The 26,270-nt window shown below is 46.2% G+C and overlaps 1 protein-coding gene across 5 annotated transcripts in view; it reads right to left on the bottom strand.

Annotated features, from left to right (window-relative positions):
• DCLK1 (doublecortin like kinase 1) overlaps window positions 1-26,270 on the bottom strand; it is a 307,761-nt gene that overhangs the window by 243,190 nt on the left and 38,301 nt on the right. For all 5 annotated transcript variants that reach the window (XM_083169785.1, XM_083169786.1, XM_083169784.1 and 2 more), the window contains one exon: window positions 18,734-19,080. In XM_083169785.1, the coding sequence (XP_083025911.1) occupies window positions 18,734-19,080 (347 nt within the window). The remainder of the gene's footprint in view (window positions 1-18,733; window positions 19,081-26,270) is intronic.

Genomic DNA, 26,270 nt, shown 5'->3' with positions numbered 1-26,270 from the left:
AACTTGTGGGTGGTGAGCCCAGGTGCATATCATTTTAAAAAGCAGAAGCTGCTTGTGTGTACTATAGAAAAAGCTGCATGCAAAGGTTCTCAGTGCTACCGAGTCACACCATGGCTGTTTAATGTACAGGAGGTCTAGATGTAGGTTGATACATCTGTATGACACTTGTATATTGTCATGTGTGACAGAGTCTGTATACTGAGAACAGAACTTGTATTAAAAAAAAAGCTGCAGCTGCTTCATTGTATCAATTTGTGTACAAATTTACAGATGTCATATTAACCAGCACAGTCTTCTTGTGCATCCTAATTGCATTAAGTTGTGACTAATGCTGGGTACACACCATGATTGGGCCCTTTTCTGTCCTGGTGTGGACCGATACCGATCCAATGCACGGTCCCGCGGGTCGGTCGTTCTTCAGATCCTACCTGCTGCAGGTAGGATCTGAAGAACGACCATATTCCCGGGTGCGGGTCGCCATCGGATCGGACCCGCTCAAGGTGCACATCGTGAGCGGGTCGTGCTCCCCCGCGTCATCGTGAGCGGGTCGGAAGAAACACTAACGACCCGCTCACGATGTGCATCGTTAACGGGTCGTCCTGGTGTGTACCCCACATAAAGCTGGCCATACATCAGGACAACCTGCATACGACCTGATCACATGCAGGTCGGGGAGCTTAAAAGCACATACAATCGCTTGTTCGACCATAATGAGAGCCGGCAGATGAGACGGGCAGCACGTCTCAAGACCCGCCGGAGTGCGAATCGTGCAATTGTGTACACACAATCCGTCGATTGAACAGTTGGCTCCAATCTCGTTCTAATGTATGGGGGCCTTAAGATGCATTTTCAGCAAAAAAGGATGCTAGAAGATTCTCATATCTCCTGGTGTTCCAAGAGGGGTTGCTTGGAACAAATGCAGCAAATATTTAAGAGGATATATCTGTATGGATTACCTTAAATAGTCTAACAGCCAAAATGGGTTTGAATTGGTTTATGTAGGTGGGAAAACAAAGAGGAGTTCAAGACAAAAGTTTCAAAAGGGACATCGTTGGGTCAGTACGCAGGAGAGATCATTATGGGAGAGGAGTCTAGCTTGGCATCTTGCTTGTACAGGTACACCACCAATTTTCCGGCAACCGTTGGTCCGGAACCTCTTTTAATCCGGACAATTTTGATTTGTCCGGAATAAAGGAGTTTAGGGACCTCTTTTAATCCGGACAAAGCAAAATTGTCCAAATTAAAAGAGGTTGATGAACTCTTTTAATCCGGAACACTTTCTGCGCATGGGCGTAACACACAATAGGCGCAAGTGTCAGTGAGTACACAGGGCCGGCGCTACCACTAGGCAGCTTTAGGCTGCTGCCTAGGGCGCTGGCCACTGGAGGGCGCTCTTTATTTATTGAGCATTTAAATGTAGCAGTGCCGTGGGTCCCTTGAGCGGCCGCTACTTTTCTCTCATCACCTTAAAAAAATACATTTCCGCGGATGAAGGAGGTTGGAGGGGGAGAGCATCTGAGCGCTAAGTGCATAATTATATCAATCAGGCAGCAGCCGCCCGGCGCCCATCCACTCGTCATCCCTTACCAGGTGCCCACGCCCCTCAGAGTCAGCGTCGAACATCGGCGCTGCGGAGCAGGAAGCTGCAGAACCAACAGGGAGCAGTGCCCCTTCCCTGGCAGCAGCGGTGTGTCACCCCGGCCAGCTCAGCTGTATCATGAGCCAGTAGAAGCGGCGGGGAGCAGTTACCCCCCCACACGACCACGGTAAGATGCTCATTTGATGTGGGGGTGTGGTATTCGTAGTACTGGCTGCCTGGGGGAGGGGGTTTATTTGTATGTATGTATGTATGTGTGTGTATGTATGTATGTATGTATGTATATGTGTATGTATGTATGTATGTGTGTGTATGTATGTATGTATGTATGTATGTATGTGTGTGTGTATGTATGTATGTATGTATGTATATGTGTGTGTATGTATGTATGTATGTATGTATATGTGTGTGTATGTGTGTGTGTGTGTATGTATGTATGTATGTATGTATGTATATGTGTGTGTATGTATGTATATGTGTGTGTATGTATGAATGTATGAATGACAGGCATATGTAGCATGGGTGTATGTGTGTATGTATTGAGGCAGTAGATGGATGAAAGAGGCAGTGTATGGCTGTGTGTATACATATGGCTGTTTAATAAATCTTCACATGACTTACCAGGAAAGGGGTAATATGGGGAGGAGGGGTTGGGGGCGTTGGCAGACATTTTGCCTAGGGTGCCAATAACCCTTGCACCGGCCCTGTGAGTACAGCTTCCGCGGACACTGCAGGTGACACAGGAAGCATCATGGTGTCTGAGGTCAAAGCAAGTACCGCACATACTGTAGGCGGAACACACAGCATGAGCAAGTGCCACTGGGTACAGCTTCCAAGGATCCCGCAGGTTACACAGCAGGCAGCAGTGGGGCTGATATGGCGTCCAACGTCCCAGCAAGTACCGCACATGGGCGGAAGACACAGCATAAACAAATACCACTGGGTAAAGCTTCCAAGGACACTGCAAGTGACACAGCAGGCAGCAGTGGGGGTGATACAGCATCCAAGGTCCCAGCAAGACTTTCATTCATACTGCACTTACTGTTAATGTTTGTTCAAAATGTACCTGATACCTGTTTTGCTTATACAGCATGTAGTACACTGTAATAAACAGTTTTGCATACACTACTGTGTTTATTCATTCATTAATATTATGCTGTAGCATATATTTGACTATTTATTGCTTTAGAAATGTACTGCAGGTGCAAAATTAGTAAAAATTAGAAATCCTTCGTTAATCCGGCAAAATCGATAATCCGGCACGGCACTGGAACCGATGATGCCGGAAAGTCGGTGGTGTACCTGTAGTTGTCTACCATATGAGGGCTTGTATTGTGTTCATACCCATTTCAAATTATTTTAGTGTCAAGTAAATGTATGAAAGGGCTTTTGGTAGAGTTTTCCTGCAGGAGCACAGTGAGCAGGAAGCAATCACCATGTGGATTCATTTAGGTGGAGTGTCATGTGAGTGTAGTGGGCATGTAGGTAGACCTCCAGGCTCATTCGGCGTGTGGGGGTGGAGACGTTTGTTCCTGACGGATCTTTTGGACCCAGTATGGAGTTGGTGGAAATAAATTCTAATGACAATGGCTGTGACCTGAAAAAACATAAAATAAAACATACTGTACACTCTACCCAACATCAGTCTCATTGTACAGGCCTAAATGAATGAACAAAGTCATCGCTGGCCTAGCCCCCAAAACTGTCTCTATCCCCTGGTGACCATATACGGAAAGAGCAGATTGAACCACTGTTATGACTGTGAATAATATACATGTTCCAACAGCTATTCCAGCACTTGTCTCTATAATTATTGATTCATTAATGGTAATTTAAGCTAATTAAGTAGGGCAATCAAAAAAATTACATTGTAATGGTAATTATGGCAGGTTAATGAAAAGAGCTATATATTAAATTGCTTGTAATTACTCGTAATGTCAGGAGTGAGCTTCTTGAACTGATTCCAAAAATGTCAAAGGACAGTCTAGATCAGTGGTAGCCAACCCTAGCCCTCGAGAGCTACCAACAGTTCACATTTTCCAGACAACCTAGCTGCTGCACAGCTGCACTCATTAATAACTGACACATTTTAAAAGATACACAGATGGAGCTAATTAGCTCACTTGTGATTCTGTGAGGAGACCTGCAAAACATGCACTGTTGGTAGCTCTCGAGGACTAGGGTTGGCTACCCCAGGTCTAGATCATGCATGTCCAAACTGTGCCCCCCCAGCTGTTGTGAAACTACACATCCCAGCATGCATTGCCATAGTTTTAACATTCCCTAATAACAAAACTGTGGCAAGGCATGATGGGACTTGTAGTTTCACAACAGCTGGAGGACCATAGTTTGGACATGCCTGGTCTAGATCTTGTAGCACTAACTATGCCCTGGTACATTAATAACCATAACTAGGAATATTTACCATAGGGAAAAAACAAAAAGCCATATGACCTGCAAATCTGGACTTTTTCCAAACAATAGGGCCTCACCCTATACATGACGGGGGGCCCTGCCAGTGCCGGCCATGCTACGATTGGCAGTAACTGCTACCGCTCCAGGACCCTACTACAGAGACAGCGGACGATCATACTGATGCTTTTAATAAATACATTCGCACTTAGGGCCTGCACATGCATAGACCCCACCACTGGAAATGGGGTCGAATTTGGCCTTGACCAACTCAACCTGAATTAGACCCAAAGTTAACTTGCCACCAATCTTTATAGATCTGTGCATATGTGAACTAGCCTATTCTGTAGCTCAATAAATAGGAATGTTAGTTGTCACAAATGGAAACATAGTATCAAGGTTCTAGAATAGGACAAGGATCAGACTGGTGTGGTGCTGTAGCAGCGCGCAACACGTAACCATATCCCATTAATGCAGTGGTTCCCAAACTGTGTGCCTAGGCTCCCTGGGGTGCCTCAGGACACTTGCAGGGGTGCCTTGGGTTGGTGGACCAGGATCAATTCATATTATTTATGGTCAATGTACCAGGCAAAACCAGTGCTGGTGGCTCCCTCACCAGATAACTGTGACATATAAACACAATGCACTTAATTTAATTTTTTTTTTCTGAATTTCTCGATAAGAAGCATTTGGCCTAGGGGTGCCTTGAAAATATTTTGATGCTCTAGGCCTAGAGCACCGTGATTCAAAAAAGTTTGTGAACCCCTGCATTAATGGCTTGATGCTGACAATGGCTTTAAACAACAGAGGGAGCAAACTACACTTGGAGCTGGATTAAGGGACACTGGCCTGAGGCTTATACTGACAAGGTGAGGAGCTGTGACCAGTGTAGTATAGGTGTGGCCAGAGACATGTGGGTGCGACCAGTGTTGTGTGGGTGTGGCCAGAGCCAGGTTGGCATGTATACCCTTACACTATCAGCCCCAATGTCTACCTCAATACATAAAAATAGATCAAATGCATAGTTTTGTGAGAAAACTAGATAAACAATTTTAATACCTATGATGATGATGGGACTATTTTTATGTGGCCCCATCTGCCTTATTGTTAATCTGGCTATGATGACATGAGAATGCCCAATGGTGATATCTAAATTTCAAGTTTATTATTGGGTAGTACTGAGCAAGCGTAACCTGACAGACCAGGTATAGGGTATCTATGGCCCTCCAGTTGTTGTTAAACTACACATCCCAGCATGCCCTGCAATGGTTTGGTATATAGCCATGTTAAACTGTTGCAGGGCATGCTGGGATGTGTAGTTCAACAACAGCTGGAGGGCCAATGCTGTCCCATCCCTGCTATAGACGCTGCATCATAAGAGAACAGAATACAAAAAGAAAGTCACTCTGGTACTACAAGGATTTGGCAGTTGTTAGAAGCAGTGGTCATATCTCCCAACCATCACTGTACACATCCATGCAGGGGTGGCCAAACCTGTCCTCAAGGTCTACCAACAGTTCAGATTTTTCAGACAACCTATAGTAGGAATGAATGCATGTTTGAAAATGTGATATATCACACCAGCCAAAATTCCCGGGAACAACCTGGGTCTAGTGCTGGTGTGAAAGAGTCCCGATGCCCTGGGATTTCAACCCTGCTAGCTACCAGGTTTGCTCCCGTGACCTTCCTGGGGCACTGGCTTGCAGGGACAGATTAAGGACTAAAAGTGGCCCTGGAAAATATCTGGAAGTGACCTCATATGAGCGGCAACAAATCAATAATAGACATAGACTGATATTTACTGTATACAGAGGAGGAGGAGGCGGGGCAGTGGCCAGCAATGGGGAGAGAGAAGAACAGCGGGCAGGAGGGGCCGCATCCAGCAGCGGGGTACTTTGTGGTGTTATTGCTGATACATGGGAACGGCTGGGGACTGACTTGAGGACAGGGCCGGTGCTTGGGTGTTCGGTGCCCTCCTGCGAACTTTAACAGAAAGGGAATTGGTGACCACCCCTCTCCCCACCATAGCCATAACAAGGAGAATGCGTGCCTTAAAATGTAGGGGTGTGGCTTCATGAGGAAGGGCGTGGCCACATAACAGTACCAATAACACCATAAAGCCCATTACACAGTATGCCTACGAGTAATGCCTATTACACATTGTGGCACACACATTCCCTTTACAGAATATGCTGCACACTTTCATTCCCATTTGACATTATGCCACACATAATGCTATGCGTAATGTCCCATGTACTCCTGCTTATACACATATGCCCTAGTAGTGCATATTACTGGATGTGGCCCCGCCTCCTCCCGGCCGCTGCTGTTCTCCTGGAGAACAGCGGTCAGGAGGAGGCAGGGCCACATCCAGTAACAGGGCACTGTGTGCAGCACTGCCACTGATCGGACGTTCGTATTTTTATTTTATACATGGACCACCATGGAGAGGACTCGAGGAGGAGGCGGGGCAGCACACAGCAGCACCTCTGGGAGAGAGGAGAACATTGGGCGGCAGGTGGGGACACTCCAGTAATTAAACTCTGCAGCCAGTAACAGTCGGAGGAGGCATGGCCACATGGGGACTGGGTTGACAGTGATGCCACCTGCCGCTGAGGTGAGCTATGTGTTTGTGTAGTTGTTAGTTGTGTGCGCATGCGCATCTTTCGGCCTCAATTGGGTCGACCTCCCAGGAAACTTCCCGGTGAATATAATGGCAAATCAGCCCCTGCTGGCTGGTATGAAAAGTGCACGGACATGTCACTTCTTTCTGCGTTGCCTCTGCTGATGCTGATTGGCTATGCGGGGCAACTTTCTGTTGTTATGGTTTCTCAGAGACACTCATAAAGCTACAGGAAGACACTGTGCAGGCTCTGTGGCACAACAGACCCCAGCAGTGCTATGTAACCCCTGCAAGCCTAAAAACCAAGAATGTCTTGGAAATATGATGAGGTGAGGGAGCTTCTTAACATTAGAGGGGAAGAGGAGATCCGGCTCCAGATTACAGTCACTGTTAAGGATGCCCAGATATACCAGAACATTGCAAAGATCCTGGCATTGTGGGGTATCTCCCTCTCCTCTTCTCCCCTCCCTCTCTCTCTAATGAACTCATCTTAAAGGCTATTTCTAATGACATTCTCATAGAAATGCAGGGTCATCCTGGGTTCAGTATGAAAGGTGCTGATCCGGGATGTCCCTGCTTCAAAAGCATGTATAAACAGGGCCCAACCCGGGAATGTCCCTGCATGTCCTTGGAATTTAATTCCTGGGTTGGTCCCTGCATTTCTGGTGTGAAAGGGGTATTAGTAAAGACTACAGCCGTGCACCAGTTAGGTGATTCTGGAAAACATGGACCGTTTGAGCATTTGCGACACATCCCAACACATCTCAATGATACTAATCGCCTATGTACTAACACACGGGTGTCAAACACAAGGCCCGCGGGCCAAATCTGGCCCGCCAGACCTCGTCATGTGGCCCGCACGAGGAGATAGCATGCAGGGGCAGTGTGTCCCAGGTCCTGCCTAGGCCACCTCCTCTCACCCACCCTGCGCGCACTCGCTCGCTCGCCGGAGCTGCAGGGTTGGTTGCTGGGACTGGGACGTCACGCAGCTGGCGATCCGTACTGGACTGCTGGTAGTAGCGGTAACCGTGTGTGCGAGGCGGCTGACTGAAATAGGTTAGTAGTGTATAGCTCGGGCTGGTAGCTGTACGTGGGGATCTCTGTCACTGAGGGTGACATTTACACACCAGGCCATGCTCTCCTCTAGTCACTGAGTGTCTATCTTGCTAGCCCACATTAAAATGTCTTTCCCAAAATGGTGTCACCTCCTCTAGCATCCATTAGGCAGCTCTTTACCTTCTGTCCCTGTCTACCACTGAACCCTGCACCTCAATATAATTAGTACTGGGTGTGGAATTAAATTTCTGCAGCATAGCTCTGTGTTTGATGGCCCACCATTTTTGTTATCGCATTATTGTTATATACATGTCCTGTTTCATACTGCTTTAAAGTACACCTTGTAAAAGTTTTCTGTCATTTGTACTTTTTGGGGGACCGGCCCTTTGAGGGTGACCAACAGAGCCGGCCTTAGGCATAGGCAAACTAGGCAATTGCCTAGGGCATTTGGAATGCCTAGGGGCATCAGCAGCTTCTGCTGATTAAAATGATATGCAGCATGCCTATATTCTGTGTGTGAGTATCTGCATATGAAATAGTGTATTCATGGAAATCACTGTAACATAGCATTCCGTATGCAGGTACAGCCATAGTCGCACACAGAATATAGGCATGCCACATATCATTTTAATCAACGGAAGCTCCTTGTGTGTCCTGGCCATAACAATGCAAATAAGACAAATTTTCAGCAAAAAATGCACCCAAAGTTAGCAGAACTGGCCAGGAGCTGCATGGCCTATTGAGGCAAGATGTATTATTATTTATTTATTATTATTTATTAACAGTTTCTTATATAGCGCACACAGATTCCGCAGCGCTTTACAGAGCATAGTTATGAGCAAATACACATACCAAATGACAGTACAAGACAGTTTAGGACAAGTACATGGTTAATACGGATAGTTGCATCAGGGGACAGGACACTGAAGCAATCATCAGGGTGGCAGTGGTTTATATATTCTAAGAAAGGCACATGAGGAGAGAGGGCCCTGCTCGTGAGAGCTTACATTCTAAAGTGGAGGGTTAGACAGACAGGGGTGACACAGAAGGGGAAGAAGTGAGCATAAGCAGTAGGTTAGGATGAGAGATGGACAGGTTTTATGCAGGATGAGGAAACATCTGTATCCAAGCCGAGGCAGAGGTCACAGTGTTAGCGGCTGTGCGAGTGCTGTCTGCAGGTGGGTTGGTTGTGCAATAGTGTTCGGTATATGTGTAAGGAGCATTATGTGTGTCATGTATAAATGCATTAATAATGTGCGACAAATGTGTAACAGGCATTATGTGTGTCATGTGTATAAGGGCATTGATAATATGCAACATATGTGTAATGGGCATTAAGGGGGACATTTACCAAAATGGATTCGTAGAAAAAAGGTGTATTCGTAGGGAGAAATACACCTTTTTTTTACGAATTTGTATTTTCGGGATTTACAATCCCAAAAATACAACAATTCGTAGTCCTAAAGATGGAACATTCGTATTTGTAGTTACAAATACGAATGCCCTACACCATCGATAGGATACGACAGAAATCACCATTCAAAAGAATGGTGGTTTCTGATTTACTAAGCAGCCGTACTGACAATACGGCTGCTTAGTGGTGTGAAACACCCACGCAAATACGACAGGAAAATAGAACACCATTTTCCTGTTCTATTTGCGTTTTAGCCTGCACGGATCAGTCAGATCCGTGCAGGCTACAGTGTAAAAAAATAGAAAAATAAATAAATAAAAAAAAAACCGGCGTGGGGTCCCCCCCACAGCCGAAACCAGCACCAGGCTAAAGGAGCCGGGGCCGGTAATTAAAAATCAGGGAACCCGACAAATAGGGGTTCCCCGATTTTTAACAACCAGCCCCAGGCTCCAGGTCCGGGGCTGGTTCCCAAAATACGGGGGACAAAATGAGTAGGGGTCCCCCGTATTTTAAGAACCAGCCCCAGGCACAACCAGCCGGCAGGGTAATGTCACAGCCGGGGGACACTTATAATATAAGGTCCCGCGGACAAAACATTAACCCCCTGACCGGTCAGCCTGGCCAGGGGCCCTGGGGGAGTGGGGACCCCCCCAATGAAGGGGTCCCCCCCCTCCAGGACTTACCTGACCAGGCTGAAGCCTGGTGCTGTCCCCGATGCCCCTGGGCGGTGGGCATCGGGCTGATTATGTTGTAAAAAATAGATAAACCATTGGTTTTTACTGTGGCACTACAAGTGCCAGCAAGCCTCCCCAGCAAGCTGGGACTTGGAGAACCACAAGTCCCAGCCTGCTGGGCATTAAAGGGCCCGCTGGCACTTGTAGTTCTACAGTTAAAAAAATAGTGCACAAAACACACTGATACACTTTTAAAATAAAACTTTATTACACACAAAGCCCACACATACTAATACTTACCTATCTTCTTCCCATAGGTCGCCCTGGTCCTGTGTCGGCGTCTTCTGGTCCTGTGTCGTCTTCTTCCTCCATGTCGACCGTCGCTGTCGCCGTCCGGATCCGACGAAATCCATTTGGGAAGCTGTGGAAGGAAACCATACTCACCTGTCCCAGCGCGACGTAGTCCAGGTAAGGGTCTTTGCAAAAAAACAAAACGAACACCCCGAAACCAGACCGGACTGACGGAGACGCACGTGTGTTTACATCGTGCGGCTCCGCCTCCCGAATGCCGCTATTGGCCGCCTTGCGGCCTAGCGGCCAATCAGGAGCCGCTAGGCCGCAAGGCGGCCAATAGCGGCATTCGGGAGGCGGAGCCGCACGATGTAAACAAACACACGTGCGTCTCCGTCAGTCCGGTCTGGTTTCGGGGTGTTCGTTTTGTTTTTTTGCAAAGACCCTTACCTGGACTACGTCGCGCTGGGACAGGTGAGTATGGTTTCCTTCCACAGCTTCCCAAATGGATTTCGTCGGATCCGGACGGCGACAGCGACGGTCGACATGGAGGAAGAAGACGACACAGGACCAGAAGACGCCGACACAGGACCAGGGCGACCTATGGGAAGAAGATAGGTAAGTAGTAGTATGTGTGGGCTTTGTGTGTAATAAAGTTTTATTTTAAAAGTGTATCAGTGTGTTTTGTGCACTATTTTTTTAACTGTAGAACTACAAGTGCCAGCGGGCCCTTTAATGCCCAGCAGGCTGGGACTTGTGGTTCTCCAAGTCCCAGCTTGCTGGGGAGGCTTGCTGGCACTTGTAGTGCCACAGTAAAAAAACAATGGTTTATCTATTTTTTACAACATAATCAGCCCGATGCCCACCGCCCAGGGGCATCGGGGACAGCACCAGGCTTCAGCCTGGTCAGGTAAGTCCTGGAGGGGGGGGACCCCTTCATTGGGGGGGTCCCCACTCCCCCAGGGCCCCTGGCCAGGCTGACTGGTCGGTAGGGAGAATGTTTTGGCCACGGGACCTTATATTATAAGTGTCCCCCGGCTGTGACATTACCCTGCCGGCTGGTTGTGCCTGGGGCTGGTTCTTAAAATACGGGGGACCCCTACTCATTTTGTCCCCCGTATTTTGGGAACCAGCCCCGGACCTGGAGCCTGGGGCTGGTTGTTAAAAATCGGGGAACCCCTATTTGTCGGGTTCCCTGATTTTTAATTACCGGCCCCGGCTCCTTCAGCCTGGTGCTGGTTATGGCTGTGGGGGGGACCCCACGCCGTTTTTTTTTTTTTATTTATTTATTTTTCTATTTTTTTTACACACCGCAGCCTGCACGGATCTGACTTGATCCGTGCAGACTGCTAGAAATAATTCGTATTAGCAGCCGTATATACGGCCGCTAATACGAATCATTACACCATCGGAGGGTTACAAAGCAGTCGTATCTGACTGCTTTGTAAATCCCCCTCCGGAACACGACTTTGCATACGACTTAAACAGTCGTATGCAGTCGTAGGGAAACAACCAATACGAAAAACTAGGTTTTTCATATTGGTAAATTTCCCCCTATGTGTGTCATGAGTATAAGGGCATTAATAATGTGCAACATATGTGTAAGGGGCATTATGTGTGTCATTATGTGTATGAAGGGCATTAATAAAGGTTGGCATAATGTGTAAGGGGCATTATGGTTATAAGCACATTAATAATGTGTGTCATGTGTAAGGGGCATTACTGTGTGGTATTATCAGGGGTGCCGACAGAAAGGGGTAGGGGGTACAAATTACCCAGGCCAAAGTCTGATGGAAGGGCCCAGTGGGGGCCCCGGGCCCCCTCCCCTTAAGTGACAGCAGCAGCTGCAGCTCTTCTCCTCTGCCCAGCACACACTGCTTTGTGCTGGGTTGCAGTGTGGCCATGGAGGTGCTTAAAATACAATATTTTCTCAGGATTTTTTTCTAAGGGTATAATGTGAATAATGTGAGGAGTAATGTACATAAGGTAAAGTGGTACTATTGTGTGATGTAACGTGAATAAGGGACACCATCGCATGATATAATGTGAATAAAGTGACACTACTGTGTGGCATAATTTGAATTGGGGGTACTATTGGGTGGCCATGCCCCTTCCCAGCAAGAACACACCCCTGTTTGGGCTGCACACCGAATGTGTGCACTGTTTCTATTTAAAATATTGCGGGTAGGAGCACCAAAATGATGACTGCTATGATGAGGGTTGATGGTGCTGGGAAAGGGGAGCAGCGTCAGAGGTGGAATTAGTGGCGATGCAAGGGGGCACCAGCCAAAATCTTGCCTAGGGCGTCATTTAGGCTAGGGCCGGCTCTGGTGACCAAACTGCTGATGCGGCCCCCGATGAATTTGAGTTTGACACCCCTGTACTAACATATGCAATCACTAAACAAAACATGCCACTGGAATAAATTGATAAATGGGACTCTAATTATACTGTTGTATGCCAGTTCACTTCAACCAATAACTAAATTGCCATAAATATAAATAAAACTACAGTAAATCAGAGAACAATTAAACTATATCAGTAGACTAAATACTAAACAATAAAAAGCAAAATGCAAAAAAATTCTTAAGAGAAAGGAAGAAAACAAAAGAGACTATAAACTTTGGGGAATATGGATATGTTTTTTCATAGAAAGAAATAGCAATTTTTGCTATGTATTTAAAACATAAATGGGCCATACACAAAGATGTAATATACTACTGTAGACACAGTAGACAAAAATATACATTATCTTCTACAGAATAGTAGAAAAGTGGGTACTTGTTTCCTAGCACGGTGCCCGTCGTGGTAGATTGCATACCTTAAGTTAAGGTAACTTAAGGTATGCGATGGACGCGATTTTCTGTCAATTAAGTGTTTTAATTGCCAGCAAGGACAAAATCGCGTTGATCGCGTCTATCTATCTATTTACATAGGGCTCAATGTTAAATTAGCTTTCAATGATAAAATTGCGTTGATCGCGACCATCGCATGCCATTATAATGGCATGCGATCGACGCGATCAACGCGATTTTACATAGGTAACAATGGAAAATGGCCCAATGGGCCCAATTTTTGATTGTATATGCACTGTCATGGGTTTTAAGTATGTGAAGTGTCCCCCCATTGTTAACACCACCCCACTATTGACGCCGAAGCGTGGCGAGCACAGTGAGCCCGTGAGGGGCGGCGGTACGCGTCCTCCGACCTTTTCATACCCCCACTATCCACGTTGGTGTGGAGTTGATTTTATAAAGTGTGGCGAGCGCAGACAGCCACCGTGCCCGAAGCGTGGCGAGCGCAGCGAGCCCCTCGAGGGGACGCGTGTACCTGTGAAGTTCTGCGCGTCCCCTCGTGGGGCTCGCTGCGCTCGCCACGCTTCGGGCACTTTATAAAATCGACGCCATGCCGACGTGGATAGTGGAGGTATAAAAAGGTCAGAGGACGCGTACCGCCGCCCCTCGCAGGCTCGCTGCACTCGTCACGCTTCGGGTTGGCAACAATAGTGGGGTGGCGTTAACAATGGGGGACATTTCACCCATGAGGGGGGGTATGCAATTAAAATTGGGGTTTCGGGGGCTTTTTACATCGGGAACCAATGTAAAAATGGGTCTCAGGGACAATTTTACATTGATTCCAATGTAAAAATTGCGTCGATCGCGTCGATTTGGTTGCATGCAATGCGATCAACGCGATTTTTTTAGGTCCTGATGCTTAAGATAAAAATCGCTGGCACCGTGCTAGGAAACAAGTACCGAAAAGGGTTACTTGACGTTTAAATTTAAAGTAGATAAGTCAATGGATTCAGGTAATATACATCTGATACCACTTTCACATCGCCGACACGTTTTAAAAACCGGTATTTAAAACGGTAATTAAAACGGGTCAGAGCCTTAACATTGCCGCAGATTACCGTTTTAAATACCGGTTTATACCCCTTTCACATCGCACTTTTAAAACGGTAAATTGCCGTTTTTTTTTTCCCTTTTTTAAAACGTTTAAGCCTGCACTGTGAATGCATAGCATTGTACACATTCACATTGCACAAAAAACGGCAAGGAACCGGGTAGGACTCTGCTTTTTACACGGTTCGAAATGCCAGTTAACTTTAAACGGTAAATCGGCTGTGGTGCATTCACAGTGCAGGCTTAAACGTTTTAAAAAGGGAAAAAAACGGCAATTTACCGTTTTAAAAGTGCGATGTGAAAGGGGTATAAAGGTGCCCATACCCGGTGCAATTGCACCGTGCAATGCGATGCGCGCTCCTGCGGGCATTTCAATGCACAGTACAAAAAAAGTATGTGCTGCACATACTTTTTGTACTGTCTTCTAATCGCATCGCACGAAAATTGCAAGCAATTTGATCGCGTATGATCCAATGCGATATAGTTCAAAACGCTCGGAAAAAATGTCACCGTGTATGGGCACCTTAAGACTATTTAAAGCAACTACGACTAGTGCATGCAATGTAATTAGCCACACTTTCTAATCAATGGGTACTGAAAGGTTAAAGTTTTGGAGAGTGGCAAATGTGGTTTCAATACACAGTAAGGGCACTACAAAGGGCAAAGGGTAACATCATTAGTAGAAAAATGATTGGGATCACTTCAAAATGAAATTGCTTAGAATTCAACAAAGGACAAAACACAAAGTGGCATTAGCTCTGCTGGGTGACTAGTGGTATGTTAGTACGCTTTAACTAAGTGATCGATCAAGGCGGATTAGTGGCTGTAGCTTACGTGGTCATAATATCTCTATAATCCAGGACAACTATGACTTACACAGGTTCTGATTGGCTAAATTTACACCTGTATTTCACCTGGTTTAATTTATCTACAGAAGCTGTGCAAATTGGTAGTGGGTAGACAATGTCTAGGTGGACCACTAATGGTCAACAGTGGCTAGGTCCACACCTAACAATGGTCGACATTCCCAAGGTCGACATTGACATAAATTCGCCACAAATTTATGGTCGACATAGAGAAGGGTCGTGAGTTTTTCATGTGTTTTTTATTAAATGTTATTCATGCTTTACTATCCAAGTGGGCATAGAGTGGGAATAAAATAGTGTGCCAAGCGCAGCGAGGCGCCGTGCCCGAAGCGACCTTATTCAAGTCAACCATGTCTATGCCGGCATTAAGCTTTTGTCAATGTCAACCTTGGGTATGTCAACCATTTCAAGGTGTCGACCTAGTCACTGTTGACCACTGTCTACCATTTATACCATAACCTGTAAATCAAAGTTGTCTATATTAAAGGGATATTATTATTAGAACAGGACACAACAGTGTAAACTTATATAAAGGGATGCTAACCAACAGGGTACCTCTGCAATCAGTCCTGTTATCCAATGAAAGGGGTGTTATACACGATCTTGGGGAGAATAAATACTGGCATGACAAGAAGGACTATCAATTCAGGGCGGCATGCCCTAGGGCAGATATTACACAGAGCAAAGGCAGAACTGCCATTGGTGCAGCAGGTGCATTGGGGCCCCTGAGGACTTAGGGGCCCATTACTGCCACCCACTCCTGTGTGGCATATTGGGAACTGGATGAGGGGGGCCCAAATTATATTTTTGCACCTGGGCCAACCGCTCACAAGTTCTGCCACTGATGCAGGGGGCATTTGGCCTTCTTTTTCCATTCCGCTATTTGTATAGAAGAGATGTGGGGACTGGGGAAAGGCCATGGTTGGTTGGGATGGCTACGGACGGAGTTTGTGGGCAGCTGTTATCCCTCTAGGATGCATTAGATGCACTTAGTACTGTATCACTACAATGATATCACAGCATGTGGGTTTTCTTCCTGTGTCAGGCCTTATGCCATTTATCAGGAGCATAAAATCACATTACACATAATTATTGTTTTATGGTTTGATCCTCTTTAGTACGGCCATTAATCAGCTAATCTTACTATGAGAAAGCAGCCTGGTCTATGAATGAACGAACAATAAAATAAGCTTAGCTGGAAGTCATTCAAGAATTACAGTATCCATGTGCCTGGTCCGCCGACGTGTTGCGGGAATTAGATTTTGCAGCCAGAATACATTCACAGTAACATTCACTTGGACATACATCAGCCGCCGTGTGCAGGCAAAGGAAATGAGCGCAATAGCTGTATAGACCTGGGATAGTGCTGATGTAAATGCAGGGGTTGCTTACTGGCCCTTATGTTACCATAATACCACGCTTTATTGTTATGTATCTGTCAGCATAAGAAACATATGACCTAAATTATTGAATTTGCTTATTTCTTGTGATACATGGAGGAGTTACGATTGAGTTATTTATTATATGAAGGTTGGGGGGGGGGGGCAGAGAAGAGAGAGCTGTGGTTGGGTTAGTCAAACATACAGTACTGTTAACATTTCATATCTAAATATCATGACACCCTTATAGACACCATTCTCCAGATCTATCCAGGCCGTGTCCAATCACACTCATTTCTGAAAATATGAATGTGAATGGGTGGAGAGTATGGGCAAAGCCTTCTGGGTATGCTCGCTACCTTATATCATACCTCATAACATCTAAAACATGTGGTTAAAAACTTCTAAACATGTGAGAATGGAACATGGCTATAATGTGACAGCCAAAAAGTTGCACAACATTGCAGCGTCCTGTTAGGAGGGCGCCCACGTCACAGTGTCTATTTCCAGTGATTGGCTCCCTCCCTACCTTCACTAAAAACACAATATTAATACTGAAGCATTCAAAGTGCATCCAACAGTGGGCAATATCTCCCTACTTGAAAATAATGGACTCAAAACATTTCTCATAAGATCATCAGTTTTGTTTGAGAACCTCAACATGTACAATATTGCTACATTTTGATGTCCCCTCAGGACTGGGTGCTTTGTGTCATTAAGCCCTGCCCCTATCACGCCATAATCCTTTGCATCGAGGGTCTAGGAACAAGGGGAGGAGCCAAAATTCTGATGAAATAACATCATATTGTCCCTGCCCCCTTGACGCTTGACTCGTGGCCTTGCACTCCCTATCCCAGACATTTCACTAGGGATGTGGGAGATCCACCCACATTTCTGAGAGACCTGGGGACTACCTGAAAAACCTGCGGTCTCCCTGTCGTACCAGTATGACATAAGCATGCTCTGTTCCGGCGAGGCCACGCCTGCATATCTGATGTGGCACTGACCACTTGCAAACCTGTTACTCAGCGCCCACATCGCTCTATGGCCCCCCTTTCCTACAGATCAGTCTCATTTCCATCCATCTTTTTCTTGCCTACTATATTTTCCCTAAGTAACCACTGAATCATTAGGAAAGACTAATAAGCTGTTTAGGGCAAAATCGGATCAAATACATCTGGTATACAAAGGTATCGGGAGAAACCAATACGAATCCTGTAGTAGAAGAACAATACCTAGCAATGTATATGAGCCACATCCATTTTAAAACTGCTCCTCTTTGACTTAAATGTCAAAATGGTTTTAGCGCATCACATCATTTCTCTGTGTAAAATGAATTTCTCGTCTCACTGTGTGAATAGCAGCTTAACAGCAGGAGTGGGGGCTGAGACGTACATCCCGGATGCCGAGGCTAGGGAGCTGCTCTAAGCAGACTCTTATCAAGGACTGAGATACAAAAAAAGAATAGAGCGACGGACGTATAAAATATCACAGTAACTGCTACATACAGTGGGGCAGATGTATTAAGTCTGGTGAAGCGATAAAAGTGGCACCAGCCAATCAGCTGTGTTTGAAAAATGATGGTTAGGAGTTGATTGGTGGGTGCATTATGACCTTCCACTTTACCTGTATTCTACTGTATTCAATACAAAATTCTTTTACTTACACACAAAGCCATAAACCAAACTACACCAACATACATATCTTCTCTTATCTCAAAATATCATCCAACACGACCTCTACGCTCCTCCCAAGATCTGCGTCTCTCATCCACACTCATTACTCGCTCCCATTCCCGACTGCAGGACTTTCTTCGGGCTGCACCCACTCTGTGGAATGCCCTCCCAAGCACAATAAGACTCTCCTCCAGTCTCCAAACCTATAAACGTTCCCTAAAAACTCATCTCTTCAGGCAAGCTTATCAAATTCCAGAACCAGTCATAGAACCTTGCGTTCTAGTGGAATCGATGCAATAAAGAATACAGTATCTATCCTTATGTATCAATGCCTATTTCCCTATAGATTGTAAGCTTGCGAGCAGGGCCTCCTACATTTTGACTGTCTGTAAATACCCTGTTTTGTTGTATCACTGTCTGCTATTGTAAAGCGCAACGGAATATGCTGCGCTATATAAGAAACTGTTAATAAATAAATAATAAATTTCTTCACCAGGCTTAATACATCTGTCCCAGAATTACCTATCCTTGCTGTCCCTTATAAACATATTCATTAACTATAGCAAATCAGGAGTACAGGCATAGTAGGCAAACAAGAACACCATGATTGGCTGACTTAAATACTACAATAGGCAGGCGTGGGGGCGGGGCAGAAGAGAAGTGGACAAGTAAAGTTGCCCATAGCAACCAATCAGCTTGTACCTATCATTTTGAAGAGTGTACTTGATAAATGCAACACCTTCAAAAAGAACAAAAACAATCCGTGGCATGTAGGCAAAGCAAACTGGTTATTTATGTTAATTCAGGGTATCTTGCAAATGTTTCAGTTGCACGGCATACCTGTTTTCCGTCCAGTGTATACAGACGCTTCACCACTCCAGAATCCAGCTTTATGGCATCGGTAATATCAGTGAGAACTTGCTCAAAAGAGTGGGCGGTTTTCTTGTTCAGCAGAATCCGGACAGCCTTCCGTGGCTTCACGCCACTCCTGATAATGGTCACCAGCTTTGGCCTTATGAAGTCTTTGCCCTCTCTTCCCTCAGAGACGGTCGCCTTAGGGGTAGCAAGGGGTTGCATTGCGCGAGGGCTACCTGTCGTCTTCACATTCACCGACCAATTGGGGTTTACATTCTTTGTGTACTCCAGTTTTTTGAAAGGCTCAATAGAACCGCAGATGTAACTTTCACCTGAAAGAAATATTCCTGTTACTTCAGTATATAATAAAAAACATGATTTATAGAAAATATGTGCACTTAAAAATATCGACTTAAATAAAAAACAGATTATTATTCGTTGTTATGTTATGTCAGACGCTGATAGTCTCAGTTCACCTTGAATGACTCAGTAATGCTATTTACTCAGAAAATTACTTTCCTTTCTATGTGTGTGTGTGTGTGTGTGTGTGTGTGTGTGTGTGTGTGTGTGTGTCTGTGCAACAAATCCATAGTTACTGATTTTCTTGAGTTTATAATAGACTGTCCATAGCAGTATAAAGAATGGCATCCATTGAAGGTCTAAATTAAAGGTGTCATTGTTGGTTTACGCTGATAGCAGAAACCACTTAAGGCTATCAGTGCTGCTGCAGTCTGGGCTGTGACTGTCTTACCAATACCCCTTTTACACCAAAACGCCGGGTAGCACCCGGGTTTCTGCACCCAGCTTCAACCCAGGTGTGACCCGGCGTTTGGTCCCTTTTACACCGGCGGTTGCCCCTCCTGCACGCGCCACTCCCCCCCCCCCCCCACACACACACCACCACACACACCCCCCCGGCACAAGAGGTTCCCACGTCGCTTGGAGCACCGGGAACACCGAACGCTGCGCTGAGCCCCTGCACGTCGCGCTGGGGGCAATCCGAGCACCAAGGTAGGCTGCTGTGCTGCCACCAGCCAACCCCCCCCCCCCCAGCCCTCGTCCGGGAGGTGAATGCAGAGTACAGCAGTGGAGGCTGTGTGTGCCCCCCTGCCCAACCTGTGGACACTGCGGTCAACAGGTTGGGATTCCCCCCATTGATGTAAACGGGAGTTTACACTGCTCTCTACCCAGGTCCTAGCCGTGTACAACCCAGGTCAGGACCTGGGTAGCAGTCCCATGTAAAGAGACATGGCTTGACCCATTTACACCGCCGCTGACCCAGGTCTGACCCGCCGCTAAACCGGGTTTTTACAGCGGTGTAAAAGGGGTATAAACTACAGACAGTTGGGACTGTTTTTTTGTTTTGTGTATAATTTACAAGCTTTAAAAATGTCAAAGTTTTCTGTTGTGTGATAGGAACTGGCCAGCCTGATGGGCATGTGTATGCATGACAGCACTAGCTGTAAAATCATGTCAATACATAAACGCACAAACGACAGCGAAAGAGTAGGGTTTCCGAGGTGCATGCACTGTACAATGTAATACTATAATACAATAGGTTTCTTTATGCTTTGCTTGGAAAAGATTTCTGTCCATAGGGGGTTATTCAGATCTGATCGCTGGGCTGCGATGTCAAAAGGTGGGTGACTATCCAACAACTGCGCATGTGTAGAGATCATAGTGAAAATGCACAAGGCCAGTCAGTTAAAAAATCTGTTATCTTTTTGATCGCTAGCCGTTCACAAGCTGATTGACAGTAAGCCAGTGTTTGGGGGTGGAGTGTCAAAGTAAATGCAGGCATTTCAGGGTGGTATGTGACGTCCGCTCCGTCCCTGATTGGCCTGTTTCCATCACACGCCGAGTAGGTTACACACAGACTGAACACACTGGAAAAACCATTCAATGGTGAGTAAGTTGTGTATTGATTTGCAGCTATACATGGACCGATTATCGCAATCCATTGGCAGCCTTCCATAGGGCAGGATTTCACTCTGGCACGGCGGCTAACTGATCGCAGGGCTCTGCAATTTTGCAGAGCAGCGATCAGGTCTGAATGACCCCCATAGCACAGATCTATCCTCCATATTGTAGATAGAAGGAAGTGTTTCCATATTTAATAAGCTGACCCCTAAAAGAATCATAGACAGCAGAGTAACTAACACTCTCCACTCTCTGTAAGTAAATCATTATTATCAGTGATTGCCATCTATGTGCTGCCCATTTCCACTGACTATCAGCTGCACAGGGAAGTAGTGACTTTGTTGATGGTCATGCTGCCGACAGTCAATGTCAACAGGACGAGATCTGCAAAATTGCTGACACCGTTGTAATGTTATTAAAAGAATTAAAACAGCGCCTGCATTATAGCTTTAAACAACACGCTTAATGATCACATTTAACATAATGCCGACACTTTTGTAATACTATACTCCCATGTCATCATTCTCCCATTGATATTATACTATTGACATACTGACAATAGACCACTGTAAACATCTTCTTTTACTTGCCTTACAGTAAGAGAGAGAAAACTGATCTACTGCTTCCCACCAACACTCTGGGTCTTATTCTGGTTGATGCGTAAATTTCCGAATTCTTTCGGATGGCGTTTTTTAGCCGTCTGCGCATGCGTAGGCAACGCTATGCGCATGTGCCACGCACGGTCTCCGTACTCGTTCTCACTAATATCGTACAGAAATGTGCACCGCATTCACTCAGGAAATATGGGCAAAATATGGGCGTCATTCGGAAGTACACAGGGGCGTAGTTTCAAAGTGGGCTAAACTGGGCGTAAACATGGGCGTAGACGAGGGAGTGCACTAATTCTGGTAGGCGTGCATTCGGACAGAACACCGACTGCAAACGAACCAACAGCCAGGAAATATGCAGTCTACATAAGCAAGTTTAACTTTGCGGACACCACTCGGTCATGCGCTAGGCATTTGGATCGCCCAATTAGTACGCCCGCACCTGAACCACTGTCAGCTGAACACAATACAATCCACTCCTCTACTCAATAGTCATTAATTACACTCTTTTCATTGCTTCGATTGGAACCATTGCAGCCTAAATGGACCAACTGTTGGTAAGTTTGCTTTAGTATGTGTTAGTAATAATTAGCACATTGTAGAATATTGCATTTGACGTGCAATTATTATATAATATGCATACATAAAACCGAGGTAAAGGGGTAACAATGAATGAATAGCACTTCACATGATGTAAGGGTTAATGTAAAGTGGTAGTAATGTGTTTAATGTGTTTAAGTATCTATTAGGATTTAATTGAATCCAATTGCAAACAAACAATTTTTAATGAGGTAGCCTAATTGCATAAGTGTGTCATGTGACAGAGTTCAGAGAATAGTCGTGAGTTTTGCGGAAATACACCGCATCGGTGCGTACGTGCAGCTTCGTACGTGCAGGTTTGGATGTTGTCTGTAAACACACCCTCTTAGAGAGCGAGTCCGTCCGAATGCGGAGGACCTGTGGGCGTTTCTTCTTACAATGTCCGCACAGCGTGGCGTGCGGTCCGCTCCGAAAGAATTCAGAAATGTACGCACCAACCAGAATAACCTCCTCTATGGCACTGGGATTCTAATAAATGAATATTAACCAATTAGCATTAACGTCATTATTGTTTTCTAGCTGTCTGCACTTGCAGCACACTGTTGCACTGCTGTCTCATGCAGCTGCAGAGCGCTCCTGGCTCTGGGCCCTCTCCAGCCAGATTCCCAATACAAAATGATGGTCATAATGAGGATTTAGTGCCATTTTTCTGCATTGCAGAGGCCAGAGCTTCCAGGATTCTAATGTCGCAGAAATGTAATCTTTCAGACCGTTGGTGAGTGTAAGACATCAAGTTTATCTGCATAGGGAAGGGAACTGGTAATATTCACATATATGGATTAATCCAAACACAAACTGTAAATCTCTAGTCTTTTATAATAAAAGGCCAATGCTGCGCCTCACCTTCATGGGAGAATTGCAAGTGCTTTGAATGTGGATGGCCGCTAGATGGCAGCCAACGGTGCAGACATTACTGTTATGTGGCTCTGTAATTTTCATGGGCTAGTAACTAGATAGAAATACTTGTGATATACTAATAAATGTTTAAGGGCATTTGTGTCTCAGTAATGGTTATTTAGTATATTATAGGTATACGGTATTAGGTCGACACTATTGAGGTCGACATACATTGGGTCGACATGCCTTAGGTCAATACAGATAGAAGGTTGACATGCCTAAGGTTGACTGGGTCAAAAGGTTGACACAATCATTAGGTCGACATTGGGGAAGTCAAAGGGTTGACATGGGTTTTTCACATTTTTGGGGGGCCAACATGTGCCCTACCATCCACGAGGGCGCGAAGCATGGCGAGCGCAGCAAGCCCTGCGAGGGGACGCTGTGCACCAATACGGTGTCCATGCCGACCATGGTCAACCCAATGTATTTCGACCTTAGTTAGGTCGACGCAATGACCCATACCCATATTATAGACAAAAGACTAATTTATGAGCAACTGATGATCTGTAGGTTAATATGTGTGATGAACCTCAGCTTCCTCATTCCCACCCATAGGCGCCGATTCCGTGGGTGCTCCGGGGCCTGAGCACCCACCAAAATTGTTCAGCACCCACGGCCACCCAAACCCCACCCAGGGGTGTGGCAGCCGCGCGCACCGCAAATAATCCTGAGTCTGACCCCCAGAACTCACTGTGCTGTACCTGCCAGTGTGCTGCCCGGCGGTGTGGCACCTGCCCGCACGGCCTTTAGTCGCAGCTGCCCACAAGTCTTCCACGTCCCCTCCGGCTCCATGCTTGCTCGGCTGTGATAAGCCACAGCCGGGCAGCACAAAATTCAGGACACTCCCCCTGTACTCGACCCTCCTCCCTCAGCAGTGTCAGCACTCCCAAGCGTATAACCTGCTGTCACATGCTTGGAGGAGGCTGGGGAGAAAGAGGGAGCTACTGTACGTGATATATACACACTACCTAGCTACAGTGCTCAGGGCTGGCTGCCTGAGGCAAGGTGCGTTTTACAGTGCGAGACAGTGTACACAAATCAAGCGGACATTAACAGTAATATATGTATTGGGATTATTTGGTGGCCACGCCCCTTCCCCATGAAGCCACTTCCCTATATTTTTGGCTTGAGCACCCACCAGTAAAAACATAAATCGGCACCCATGCAGCGGTCACCTGCGCCGGGAAGCTGCCAGAGAGTCTCCATTGGCATCCCTGCTAGGGAGGCAAGTGGCAATATGAATGGAGCTGAGGCCCGAACCTGTTACAGATTTTCAGCTGAATATGAGCAAAAAAAATTGGTGGTGGGGGAGGGACACTTCTGTTTTAGCCTAGGGCGGCTGGAACCCTTAATCAGGCCCTAGTGTATAATTACAGCCTTATAAAACTATAGCGCATAAAAAAAATTAAGAAGAACGGTGTTCAAGTGAAGACACCACAGAGGTAGCCACTGCTATCCACATGTTGCCGCATGTGAGAAGGTTGCTGAAGACAATGTGGAAGGAAGCTGCACAGCACTATCAGCAAAATGTGCTCTAGACTGATGAACAACACTATTTGCCTTATTTAACAGCCTGTTAGATGCAGGAACAGACACTGGGCCCAATTTAGGTTGACTCGCTAAGCTGTCCACCACGGCAGATTCCCCTCGGTAACATGCGATGGGATGTGTAGGGAAAAGACAAAACCAACCAGGTTAGCCTTTAAGGGGTCGATCCTATTAATTGCCAAGGATGCAAGTTGATGTTCCCACTGCGTTTAAATAGCGGCAACGACACCCGATTGTTTTATTAACAGAAAAAACTATACCAAATTTTATCAAGACATTTTAGGGAAGAATGCAAGACTGGCTGTCAGCCAGTGGACACCCAACAGAAATTGATTGATGAGACAGAACAACAACCCAAAACAGAACTAAATCAACTATTGAATGGCTTCAACAGGAGAAAATTTGCCTTCTTGAGAATCCTGACACTAACCAGATTAAGGCTATGGCATAACCCAGTGGTTCCCAAACTGTGTGCCGTGGCTCCCTGGGGTGCCTCGGGACACATGCAGGGGTGCCGCGGCTTGGTGGTCCAGGACCAACTCAAATTATTAATGGTTAATTATTTATGAGCAAAACCAGTGCTGGTGGCTGCCAATCATAGAATGTGTACAAACAGAAGCAAATCCTGCCCTTTACCACATAACTGCCTCTAAGAATCACATATGAACCCAATCAAATTAATTTTTTTTGGACCTAGGGGTGCCGTGAAAAAAATTCTGATTCTCTAGGGTGCCCTGAATCAAAAAAGATTGGGAACCCCTGGCATAACCTGAAGAAAGGGGTTCACACCAGGCATATTGCTGAACTAAAGCACGTTTACAGGTGTGATCTGCAGCTACAGGAAACCCTTTTCCCACGGTCCGGTGTTCTGTTTACATCTGGGGCTCTGCCCCCAGACCGAGACTTAGGCCCACCCACCAGCCAATTATGGACTGGGACAACCCCCATGCCGGTCCATGATTGGCTGGTGGGCTGCCCTGTCCCGGTCTGGGGGTGGAGCCCCAGATGTAAACAGAACACGGAGCGTGGTGACAGCGGTGCAGGGCTCCCGGAGAGGCGATGAAGATGGCTGGTGAGTATGTTTTCTATCCACAGGTTCTACTGGAGAAGGGGACTGATGCTTCGTGTCAAAATAGGTGAGTATTGGATGAATGGGCTCAGTATGTAATAACATTTTACTGTCAGTTTGTATGTGTATTTATTTAACTATTTGTGCTACTGTGGGACTACAAGTCCCAGCAGGCCCTTGATTGACCACATCCTGGGATTTGTGGTTCTCCAAGTCCCTGGCTTGCTGGGACTCATAGTTCCACAGCAGTATACAATAGTTTTTCTATCTTTTTACACCAATTATCAGCTCGATGCCCACCACCCAGGGGCATCGAGGACAGCCCCGGGCTTCAGCATGGGCAGGTAAGTTCTGGAGGGGGGGACCCCTTCTTTGGGGGGGTCCCCACTCCCCCCAGGACCCCTGCCCATGCTGACCGGTCAGGGGGTGAATGCTTTGGCCTGGGGGAATTGTATAAAAAGTCTCCCCCCGGCTGTGGCATTACCCTGCTGGCTGGTTGGGCCCGGTGCTGGCTCTTGAAATACTGGGGAACCCCTACTCATTTTGTCCCCCGTATTTTGGGAACCAGGACCGGCCCTTGAGCCCCGTATTTTTTTTGCACCAGAACCATGCACAGATCGCAATGATATGTGCATGTTTCTGACAAATTCACCAGTCAGAACCTGGTCTATTTTTTTTGGGCGATTTTTATACATTTTTGGGGGCCGATTTCCAAACTTGCACCCCATTAAATTGCTGATTTCTATATTTTACAATGGGAAAAGATCTGGATGCAAATTGAGAAATCGGCACTTCTGAATGTGCGAATTCGTGGCAAAAAGTGCGATTGTTGCCCCAATTCGCATCCCATTATGTTGGCGAATTATGAAAAAAAGTGCGA

Source organism: Crinia signifera, chromosome 2 (assembly GCF_055691185.1).
Source record: "Crinia signifera chromosome 2, ASM5569118v1, whole genome shotgun sequence".
NCBI classification, from domain to species: Eukaryota; Metazoa; Chordata; class Amphibia; order Anura; family Myobatrachidae; genus Crinia; species Crinia signifera.
Note: the sequence above shows the minus strand (reverse complement) of the source record. Positions and strands in the feature narration are given on the sequence as shown.